The following is a 12,131-nucleotide window of genomic DNA, read 5'->3' as shown; positions in this document are numbered from 1 at the left end:
ACAGTTAAGATTTTAGTAAGTTTACTTAGATCGTAACTATACATGGTCAAGCCGGCGGTCGTGGTAGTCGTGGCGAAACTAGCGGCCTATTAGTGGCTAAACTCAGCGTGTGACGATTGCCGCCGAAATAATTTCGTTTCTTGTTTTGCCGCCTAGTTGTCGCGATTGGTTCATGCGGTTTCCGATGGTTTACCTTCACGCACACCCGAAAACAAAATTTGTTTCGTTAACCAAATGCGCTGGTTTTTCTCGTAGACGCAGTGCCCTTTGATGTCGCTGCCGAGTTGACTATATTGTAACATGGCTGCAGTTTACTTAAGGTCCGTTTTCGAGTACGTCTACAAGCGCAAATTTCTCCGGCTCGGCGTACCGTTCATGGTAAGCTTCTCGATTGGCCTTGATAGGACGAGCATGCAGGACACATACAAAGTGCATTAATGAGGGAATGCACAAAATGCTCTCTCAGCGATGTTTTGGCTAAGCACAGTACTTGAGCCCTACTCACCGATCGTCTGCTACAACCGGCGTGATTTGCGCGCACACGGACCGGTATGCACAACGTGAGTGATGTACGCGTGATTCAGGCCCGGACATTGAGCTCCGGCATGTTTAGGAAGTGAATGGCAGATATGTTTTACCAACTCCATCAATGCCAGTTGCACCGATTAATCTTCTGGCAGCAGAGGGCCCGCTTGCAAGTGTTCGTACGTGCGATATGGTGTGCTTTCTGCTAGCCGCCCATTATTACTTTCCTTTACAACCACCCTCCATTCGACAAGCGCCGCGCGAGAACATGTTACGCTCGTGAGATAAACAGGTCAGCGTGCGCGATATGCCACGTGTTTTCTTTCCCATAACCAGCCCCTTCCCCCATGCAGGGTAGTAAACCGCGGATCTGTGCTTATTTTTCCTCCCTCCTTGAAAGGCAGTCGCGGGATGAATGATTCTACATCGCTAGCTATCTCAAACAATCCTGTGTTCAAAATTACGAGCTGTAAACAGCGCTGAACAACAGGACAAAGAGAGGGACACAGACAACAGCGCTAACAACCAAGTGTCTTTATTCTTTCAGTCAGCATATATATATACTCCACCGCTATCTCAAAGCACATAATCAACAGAATTCAGCATGCGCAGGGGCAAAAATTGCAATTGATAAAGAAATAGAATTGAGATGTGCTTTGTGATAGCGGTGCTGACTGACCTGTTGTTTACCGCCGTTTACTGCTCGTAATCATGAACCAACCAGACCAAATGCGTACTCTTCTGTTTGTGCCCTTTCAGGCTCCTGATATATGTAGCATTCACTTCTTCTGAAGACCTTCAGGGCAATTGAAAAGTGTGGCTTGTACATGTTTTACATGCATAACGTGGCACTGGATGCTTACAAATCGGAGCTTGATGTGTGTGAGCGACTATGTTATAATAGAAAATTGGGTTATCGCAGGACATACGAATAAATATCATAATTCTGTTGTTGAAGGCAAGCCGAGTTCTGCAAAACTTGGTACACACGTAGCTGCTGCACACATTCGGTACAGTGAGACTACAGCCGGGATTTGCCGGTGCTTAGAATTGACTCTGTCTGTCCAAGCTACATATTGCGCTTCATTTATATTGCGCTTTGATGCAACAACAGTGGAAGTCACTGTCTTCACGCGGATTGCAGTCATCGTTATGATTTTCGCACCTTTGGCAAATTGGACACTCCTAGAAGATCATGCTGGTGCCTATCGCCTTAGTTTCAAGCAAGAGTAGCCTCTACACCAAGTGCGGATTACTTATACAAGCTACGCACAATTTTGTGCAGAGCTTGGATAGTTGGACTGATTCATTATGACGAAGAGAAAAAGAAAAGGTTTGTTAAAGAAGAAGAGATTGTAGCAGTTGTGGAGACTAGGCAAGCTGTACAAAGTGGGCCATCAAGTCTCTTTTCTTTTCCTAGTAGTTCATACTGTCTGCAACAAAAGTCTTCTTTGATGCTATATTAAGCCAAGAGATAACAAAGGCAAAAAGAACCCACAGAGAAAATTATTTGTTCTTTTATTTGAAGTGTATACATGACAACCAAACGGAAATGAAAATGGACAAAAGAGAAAAGCACCACGCTGGTTGGTTCAGCTCCTATTTGGCAGCAAGTGTTTTCGTCCACTTTTATCATTTCTACACTGCATTGATTGTGGCAACTAACAAAAATTGGGCTCCTCGGTTCCTTTTCTTCCCACTCCTTGATTCTATGTTGGCATATGTGCTTGCTAAGTAGAAATAGTATGATCATGTGTTGTAGTGTTGTGTGCTCGTTACTCATCCAATTAATACTTTCAAATTTTTCTCCTAGGTCTTCATGATTGGTGGATCTATAGGCCTTAAGCAGTTTACTTCACTACGCTACGAGTTCAGGAAACAAGAGGTCTGTAGCACGAGTCCATTAAATCTGGATGTCTATTTTATGTTCACTAATTTGACTAAAAAATGAACAAATAAGCTCATAAAGGACTTCATAGTGATCCTTCATTAAATAATTTACGCATTCATTGATCGCAGCCAAACTCATTGAGGTTTTTGAGACTCCAGTTTCAGACTGCAGTTTAGTTCTTATTCATTGGTACAATACCTTGTTTTTAGCATAATCATAAGTATTGAAATGATACAGGATTTTCCATAATCAACAACATACCTGCGAACTTTTACAATTTCATCGTAAAATACCCTAGTTTTCAGGGCTTGTTTACGATTGTTGTGATGATACCAATAATTAAAGAAAAAAATAATTTGCATTTAGTTTGAGGTAAATGTAACTACAAAAAACGGATGCAATTGCCGACTGATTATCCAATCCTACCTATGGTACTGCCAGCCACTTCATAGAACAAATGTATAAATATAAAGGCAATACAAATTTTGGCTGCCGTTATTGTGATTGTTTCATAAATAAACAATTTATGAATGTATTTTTGTTTTTCTGTAGCACATGTCATTCTAGCTGCGACTTAAGAGTGGAGTTGTTCACAGCGTTTATGTGAAACAGAGTGAGTCAAATTTTTAATAGAGTCAACTTCTTGAGTAATGAAAGAAAATTTATTTCTCAACAAATGTTAGTATATTCTGGTGGGGGGGGGGGGCTTCGATTATAGTACTTTTCATAATTAAGTGTTCTCAGGCTTGTGAATAATTTTCTAGCCTCAGATAGGTACTGCCCCAATCTAGGGTGCATTTTAGCCACGGCATAAAGTTTTCAAGGTGACATTTCCAGCCAGTTGACATTCCTTCAGAATTTTCTGACGGGCCAAGTATCCACTTGCTGTAAGAGCAAGTGGATGCCACATATTTGCTATTCCAGAAGTGTGATGCGCTCATCAGCCTGAGGAGTAATGTCCTTCTAAGGGTTTGTGATGCGGGCATGCACATGGCAATATTAGTCTTTCTCTTGTGTATTTCATTTCTTCGCTAAGGGGCTGACCTTGCATGTCTTATCGCATATCTCATTACATATCCCGCTCTGCATGGCATTCAGTTCACAAAAGAGGATGCCGAAGCAGCTGGCATCAAAATGAAGGAACCCGAGGAGGTCTCTATAGAAGCCATCTACAAGGCAAGTGCCGAGTTTTCTTTCTTTTTTTTTTTTTTTTTCTTCAATGTTGTGGGGGAATGCACCTTGGCATTATGAAACATCGTTCCAGCGCACAATTGAACACAGACGAGAAGAGAAGGACAACACGAACGCCAGACTGTAACTAAATTTTATTCGCGGAAAACAGTGCTTTATGTACACACATTTTTCCACATCACTCAAGTACAATCTTGCTCATCTCCCACCCTACCTAGCTGATTCGACACACACATTTGCCTTGAGATAATAAAGTTCTTCTTTCCCGAGCACAACAGAAGGAGCACTGACGCAGTAATCGTTTTCATTAGAGATACAAAAGGCTTCAATAATCTCCCAGTTTTTCAGAGTGCTAAACTTGTGCAACACACGTGTTCGTTTGAAAAACACTTTGCATGCTGGTATGTGCGAGCAACGGCGAATGTGGTCGGCTAAATGACCAGTGCCACTTAGTGAGGTAGCATTCCTCCTCGGGAAAAAAGAACTTGATTATCTCAGGGCAAACATGTGTGTCGAATCAGATAGGTAGGGCAAGAGATGAGCAAGATTGTACTTGAGTGATGTGGAAAAATGTGTGTGCACAAAGTCCTCTTTTCCGTGAATAAAATTTAGTTGAAGTCCGGCATTCGTGTTGTCCTTCTCTTCTCGTCTGTGTTCAATTGTGCGCTGGAATGATGTTTCATAATGCCAATCACAACAAACTAGCCCAGCTGTCCATACTTAGGAATGTACTCTTGAAATATCAGAAATTTGAACGAACAGCTTAGGATGGAAAGAATGACGCTATGAACAAAGCTTGCATTTACAGATCTGGCTTATGCGGTCCTTACGTATGACTTCATCAATATTATTTTTGTCACGTAATGTTTTCTGTTAACATAGAAAAATTAATTTGTTGTTTGCCTACCTAACATCTCCCCTTCTCTAAGGATTACTTTGGACTAACTGGAAAACAATTTTATAGAAATAAATTGAAGTTACCTGATTTCTCTTTCTCTCTCGCTCTCTTTTTGTTCACAACTCCTACGACTAATTGCATGTCCTCAAAGATGATGACAAGCAGAAGGAGCTGCTGTCATGAGAACTAGGAGCAGAGTTTGGGTATGGGCCGGTTGGTATTTCACTGCTAGTGCGACTTACAGCACGTACATAGGCAAAGGGACAGAAAGAACGTTTTCATCATTATTTATGTCCCTTCGTCTATGTATGTGCTGTAAAAACGTTTTCAAGAGAACTAGGACTTGTTCTCACGTTATTGGTTCACACTGCGAGGATAATTACTGCTCAAACTTGGGATCTAAATGATCTGTTGAGGAAAATAATGTTTAGGCTTCAAGATAAGTTGGCGGGATGACATCTTTGCAGCAGTGTGCACTGCAGTGAAGCTAGCTCACAGTATCTCGAACTGCTCCATGTTCATGTCCGCAGTGTTGCACTACAGGAGTGACATGGGGGTCATTCTTTCAGTTATTCCATTTATACTGAAATTTGCAGAAATAAGGTAGCCGTGTGTATGTTGCTCTATGGGCCAAACCATTGGCTTGTTTACACTAAAATGTTTTGTGAGGGGGTGGGGACAATTTTGTATTTGTCAGTACCACATTTGGATGCAGTAATTGCTGGTTTTGTTCAGAATAGCGACAGTCTGCAGTAATGTGACATTGGCAGATAATACCCCAGTTTCAGTGCTGAGAAAATATACACTCTTCGTCCGGCATTGATGCAGATGATGCACACTTCTGATTTATTCTAAATGAAATAGGCAAGTATCATACACAAACACGGTATTATTTGAAAGATACCGTAAAATGCCATTTATATATAAGAACTGTCTCCAAACAAGCCAGCAGTTAAGCCCAAAGGACCATGTTATGCATGACTTCCTTTAATCATTCAGCATGGTGAATTAAATTGATGCACTTACGACTTGAATAATTACGGACCTGACATTTCTCTCTCTCCTTGCCTGCTTGAAAATTTCTCTCTTGCAGGAGGTACAGTCCATTGACATTGACAACTGGAAGAATGTTCGTGGGCCCCGGCCGTGGGAGGAGGGCAACGAGTACAACAAGCTTCTCAAAGAGCGTCAAACGATGAAGCAGCAGTCTGGAAAGTCATAATACCTAGTCTATAGAATTGTAGGAATGAACATTACGCTGTACAGTTACCTGGCCACATTTCATTGTTGGGCTGAAATAAAGTGCTGCTTGTTTTTGTGTACTTTGACACCTTTGTCATTCCGTTCCAACCTTTATGTATTGCAACGAACAGTTACTGCCCTTTGTCCACAGCAGCAACTGTTCATAGCATTAACATTTTGTTGTAACTTTTTCAACTCAATGAAAATGACTATTTTTCAATAGAAGGAGATAGGGAAGACGCAGGAAAAAGGCCGGACAACAAGACCTTGAGTATAGCCTCCTGCTCCGCAGGGAAAACAGATTATTTGCATACCGTAAAACCACCTGGTAACCATCTTACATAATGATATGAGCACTGCTTCTTCTTAACACTCCTCTTGCCTCACCCCCTCACATAGTACTCCATTTCTTGGAGTCTGCGAGGCTTGTAAATTAACATAATAACATGTCAGCATCGCAACAGCTTTCCGCAGCTATACAGCACATCAGACAAGGAATATACAACAGCTTCATCAATTCAAGGTTTCAACATGTCTTTAATCATTATCGTGGATATTTGTGCGACTGCCACATTTGACATGAGTGCAGCACGCCGCAATAACTACAACACATACTTAAACAGGAACAGTTTGCAATGCTTGCACCAAACACTGATACATTTTTTCCGTTCTTCACTATTTACCCAAAATGTCTCTGACCATGACTGCCTTAGAATAAAGCAGCTGGCATATATTTAGAGGTTCTGAGCCATGGCAGGAAATGGGGAAGAACCATTCAGGAACCACGGCCGTCCTTTTGGCAAGAAAGAGCACAGCTTCAGCCATTTTGGGGCAATATGGAGGCTACAGTGAAAGACTTCAAAAAATTTATTGCTACCTAGGTAAAGGATGTGAACGACATGCAACACATAACACTCCACGCAAGTGGCAAATCAACAACAACAAAAATAGGCGAGTTGTCTGAAAGAAGATAACAGTGCTTAAGAGGAAGCTTTAGCTCGAGTGCTCCTATCTAAATACATGTAAAAGGAGAATTCGTTTTTCTCGGCAACCACTGCAGCAAATTTGACGAGGTTTGTTGCATTTAAAAGACAAACTTAAAATCTAGTGACTGTTGGTCTCGAATTTTTGAGTTAGGTCGTGAATTTTTTATTAAAAATTGCCAAAAATCGAACATTTTCAAAAAACGAAACTATCAAGTTTACGACTCTGTAACTCAACCACTAAACATGATAATACAATTCTGTGAATTGCATCTAATAGTACATCTAAAGCGGACAAAATTGATGTGTTACACATGAATATCAAAAATATTTAATCATAGGGAAATACAACTTTTGCAAAACCGTTGTAACCGACGTAACAAATTCACGTAAGATGTAAAATGACATAATGAATTTGTCCGCTTTGAATGATCTAATGGATGCCGTTTACAGAACCGTGATATCAGTTCTTGATGCAGAGCTATGAATTTGTAAACTTCGTGCTTCCATTTTTTTCAAACGGTCAAATATTTGAAAATCGATTTAAGAAAATTCAAGCCCTAAATCGAAATTCCGCTTCCAACAGTCACTAGAATTTAACTTTCTCTTTCAAATGCAACGAATTTCATCAAAATCGGTCCAGGGGTTATCTCATAAAAACGTTTTTGCGTTTTACATGTATTTGAATAGGCCGCGTCGGAGTTGGGCCCGAGCTAAAGCTTCCTCTTAAATAACAGCAGTGGCAAAGGAAGAAAGAAAATGGGTAAATTGCATTAAAAACAAGTTGGACGTCACAAGCTTTCAAGAGTTACAAAAAGCAGTCTTCTCTAGAAACACAATGGCAGACAACTAGGATCACATATAGGCAGTTTGCAGTACACTTTCAAGATGGCAGAGACCATCAACCCGTCATCCATGGAGGAATCGCAGTTTTGTAGGGAAACTGATGCGAGCGTGTCTCCTTCAACAAGGCTATGTGTGGGACTGGTGTTCCGAGGCTATAGGCGACTGCCCGCAAATCAAAAACATTCGCTTCGGCTTGCATCTCAAGACGTGAAAGCTGTCTGTGTCCATCACAGAGTGTCTGTGTAATAGACACTGGGATTGTTCTGCAGTTCAAAGACGGTCATCAAAACACTTTCGATGTGACAGCTTTACAAGTTCTCCCTTTCTAATAATTATTCGGAATGCAGAAAGCATGGCGAAATACCCAGAAAGAATACTGAGCTTACATGATCAATGTAATAAGTAACTCCACAATTGCCAATACTAGCAACCTCTTTCCCACCTCTCCAAGTGCCAAGAGCTGCACCACATGATTGATGCGACATTGCAATTCCGGTGCAATGTTCCCTATTGCAAGCAGAATGTCGCTGCCACATTGCAATGTATGCAATTGTGCAAGAATGAAAAAAAATTAAGCCTACCGAAATATCCCAAGTAGTCCCACATCCTTGATAGGTTGCCCATTTCCTAAATTCTTTTTCACCTTTTCTGTGCTTTTTGCAGAGCCACACGTACAGTACCATGCTATCAAAACTAGTGACTGGCACCCACAAAAACCAATCACTAAGTCGCCAGTTACTTGTTCAAAGCTCCTGCAAATACAGCTTCAAGAAAGCCTTTTGATCGGGCGCCAACAAAAGCATTCTAGGATGTTTCTGGCAAATATTTATGACACTTCCATTGTTGGTTGTGGCCAGCATATGTCAACACTCAAAAGATGGGACTTTTTCAGCCCTTAACGTAATGAGGACTTCCCTTTCTTGGAGGGCGAGTTATGCGTTTTGAGTAGCGTGGTTGATGACTCAGGATATTACAATAGGTAGCAGTGAGCAAACTTTCCATATCGATAATCTTATGCACATGTTGGGCTTGGAAATATTCATAGATATGCTCTTACAGCTTCAACCGAACTTTCGAAGCATTACAGCACGCTTCATTCATTGAGACCAATAGCTCTCTCAGCTTGCAAGTCGTTCTTATGTGTGTGTGAAGTTGTGTTCTGCAAACCTTAATTATTCCACATATTTCCCCACCCCAGCCAGTAACCAGTCTTGACCACTACACTCTTCTTGCTTCAGACCGACTGAAGATTGTGATGATAGCCTGTACAAAGAAGCTGAACTATCCTATATACTAAATACAATAAAGCTTACGATCACCGATTCTCTAATCAGGCAAATGACACTAGTCCCACTGCACACTAAAGCAGTGCCTCACTTATGGTCTACAGGACTGGACTGTTCTGGCTTCAGAGAATAGTCTGACAACAGTGTTACTTGACTACCTAGCCTGAAGCCCTTTTTAGGGCCACACACTTTAATGCCAAAAGCTATGAGCTGTTTGTAGTATGCCAATGCTAAAGCGTCACTTCTGAACATTTTAAAGGGACTGAAAATTATTCAAGAGAACAACTAACGCAACACAGCAGAACTTTAGCAAAATCAGCTTGAGCCCTTTCATGTATAACCTTTCTCCCATAATCCTTAAAGTAGAGCCACATTGCAACCCTTGTCGAAGCCAAACAAATGGTTACAGATGACACGGCGCTCCCATGTACGCAGTTTCACTTACATGAAGGACTGCTAATTAAGCCATCGCTCTGATCCTTTAGACTTGCATCAGCAAATCCTTTCACTTACAGCATTGACTACATTTTAAGTTTCCAGATCTGTCACATCCCACAAGACTTTCAAATTGTACGCAACCTTCTCAAAAAGCAGCTTAACAATTTATAACACCAACACACGCTTGTGATCAACAGACAAGGGATGGCTCTGGAGCAAACAATTCATCAAGGGACTTCCTTGTCCTCATCAAGGCCACCCGTTGATGAACGAAATGTTGATTCCAGAGACAGTAATTGTTTGTCCTCTGTTGATCACTTCAAGTCTCCAGCTTCCGGTGAAACTCTGTCTTGTTTAAGTAATGCTAAGAATACAGCAACAAAATGAAGTTTTTATGGTGGGGGCTTCTTCTTTATGAGGCCAGTATTTTCTTTCTTCTTTCTTTCTTTTTTTTTCTTTCTTAGTTCTATGGAACGGAGCCTCAATGCCTAGGGACTAAGAACCGCAGTGGTTAGATGGACAGTTCAGCATTGATGTCGGCGGGTTGTTGGTTGGTATAAGAAGCAACAGCTCGTGCTTGCAGTTGATGGGCAGTAGGGCCCCCTTTGCCGAAGTCCCACGTGTGGCCACCATCTTTTTTAATTCTTCTCGTCATCGCCCTTGGACTCGTGGGGTGCGGGCTGCTTCTCCCAGGAGGGCTCAACGCCCCAGATCTCGCGGGCGTACTCGCAGATGGTGCGGTCGCTCGAGAACTTGCCCGACGAGGCGATGTTGAGCAGTGCCATCTTAGTCCACTCCTCCTGGTTCGTGTACATGGCCGAGACCCGCTCCTGGCACTTCATGTACGACTCGAAGTCGGCCAAGTGGCAGAACCTGACGGACGCATACAGGCACAAAGATGGAGAGAGTGAGAGAAAATAATGTTGCAGCACGAACAAGAATCTACAACGTCTGTGCCTATGCACTGTGACATCGCAGCAAACAGTAAGTGGTGAACTCTGTTCCCTTTCATGTTGTAATGAGTGTGCAAAACCAGGAGGTGCGCAAATGAGGCAGAAAAAGGACAAACATCTCCTTCAAAATGTTACATATATGATTAGTGACTTCGAGAGCAAGTTTAAATTTCAAATGCTATCAAACCTTGATATAAGGAACACAAATATAACAAATTGTAAGTTATAATGAGGTGACAAACTGTTCTTGTCAACATCTGCGTGTAACAAATATACAGTCGATGCTTGTTATACAATGGACTGTGACATTCTAGCAAAAAAGGTCTGTTATATCCGGATGCCGTTCTATGCAAAATTAGGCTTGTGGTATGATGCGATATGAAACTGGGGAACTTTGCGTGTATTGCCATATAACCCGTAGGCAATGGCGAAAATGATAAAAACATCAAAATGAAAATAAATAACTGCAGATAAACTGGTTTACACGCTAATTGTCTTGCTGTCCACCATTTTCTGGTTGCTGGTTGCTCACAAGTGGCAGTTTCCTGACACTGGAGCATTTATACACTCGTATAACTGCAAGATTAATGGTCAGCACAATGGCCAGGAGCCAGTCGGCCAGTGCTGCCATGCCAGTCATTTGGCTCGATCACGCTGCTGCCGCTGATTAAACATCGACTACAGTCTGTTTTTTCACACAAAATAGTGGCCTGTAGAATAAACTGACGTCAATTTTACCTTTTGCGATAAGCAAAAACCACTGTCACATCTGTAGCACAAACAAGAGCTGTGTTATGAGGCAAGTTACACTCGGAGCCTGCATCTTGATGTCTGTGCACTGCATGCAAGACAGCTCGATCGTATAGCATGCCTCGCAGTCAGAACGCAGCGAATAGCAGCCTCATTTTTTTTTTGGGCGAATGATGTGATCAGAAATAAAGCGTTCTCAAAATGATGCATTTCATTTTGTTAAAAGTTGTTCTTGAAGTGTCATCGCTTCGAAGCTGGTTAGGCCTAGTGGCAACCACAGCCAACAGCTGTCGGTGGCGATGAGTCGATTACGTGGTCAACATGAAAACTCCTCACCCGTTCGGCATTGCATGGCATGCCGTTGCGGGAAGCTTGTCGCTAAAGTATTCGTTGCTTAAGAAAAAAAAAAAATCATGAACCATGCCACTCTGTGAAGGTGGATGACCAGCGAAGCTGTTTAGCACATGACACAGAGGTGACACAGAATTTTGAACAAAGGTACGAACACATTTATTGTCTTGATCGGTGGTCATCGTGATAGGTGAACACACACGTTCTCGTATCGCCTCTGTCTCTGTTATTATTATATTAATTCCATCATATTCTCATATAGTCAGAACTCCCGAGGAGCAATGTGCCTATGAAGAGCGACGGCAGGAAAAGCAACGATAATGCAACCATCACCAGCGGGTGGCAAACACTACTGATGAAGATTGTGCACAAAACGCCAAGCGCATGCGGGACATTGCTCTTCGTAGGAGTATTGCTCCTCGGGAGTCCAGACTATATGCGGCCTCCCCGTTACAATGACAGAAGTGAAATTCAAAAATGGTGAACAGCAACTCGTCTTTCTAGATTGTTTTATAGGGTGTGATCCAATTCTGGCCAGCATCGCAGACAGTCTATGCAGACAGCCAAGGAGACAGCCGAGACAGCTGCGATGCCATGTAATGGAATGCGTTTGTGGCCACCTGGAAGACGTATAGAAGACGCTTCTGCGACGTGACGCCACCTCGCAGCAACAAGAAAAAGTTGAGACAAGCGCACATTATTTCAGTATTTTAAGTCTGCACCTGCAAACCTATGAAAAACGCGATGTAGCTTACATTAAGTCTCTAGTACAACATG

At 42.1% G+C, this 12,131-nt stretch overlaps 2 protein-coding genes across 4 annotated transcripts in view; one reads left to right on the top strand and one right to left on the bottom strand.

The window, feature by feature from the left end:
- The first annotated feature begins 128 nt into the window (after positions 1–128).
- On the top strand, positions 129–9,802 carry l(3)neo43 (cytochrome c oxidase assembly protein COX16 homolog l(3)neo43). 2 transcript variants are annotated; one of them, XM_050181145.3, is made up of 4 exons: positions 129–378; positions 2,339–2,410; positions 3,515–3,592; positions 5,599–9,802. In XM_050181145.3, the coding sequence occupies exons 1-4, from the start codon at positions 301–303 to the stop codon at positions 5,725–5,727; spliced, it is 357 nt and encodes a 118-aa protein (XP_050037102.1). In that variant the 5' UTR covers positions 129–300; the 3' UTR covers positions 5,728–9,802. The 2 variants fall into 2 exon arrangements, with proteins under 2 accessions (XP_050037102.1, XP_054928475.1); XM_055072500.2 differs by lacking the exon at positions 129–378 and adding an exon at positions 392–560.
- LOC126533903 (glycogen phosphorylase-like) overlaps positions 6,265–12,131 on the bottom strand; it is a 60,949-nt gene continuing 55,082 nt past the window's right edge. For both annotated transcript variants that reach the window (XM_072289305.1, XM_072289306.1), the window contains one exon: positions 6,265–10,173. In XM_072289305.1, the coding sequence (XP_072145406.1) occupies positions 9,939–10,173 (235 nt within the window). In that variant the 3' untranslated portion in view covers positions 6,265–9,938. The remainder of the gene's footprint in view (positions 10,174–12,131) is intronic.

This window comes from Dermacentor andersoni, chromosome 7 (assembly GCF_023375885.2).
Source record: "Dermacentor andersoni chromosome 7, qqDerAnde1_hic_scaffold, whole genome shotgun sequence".
NCBI classification, from domain to species: domain Eukaryota; kingdom Metazoa; phylum Arthropoda; class Arachnida; order Ixodida; family Ixodidae; genus Dermacentor; species Dermacentor andersoni.
The sequence above is the reverse complement of the archived record's forward strand: the minus strand, read 5'-3'. Positions and strand labels throughout refer to the sequence as shown.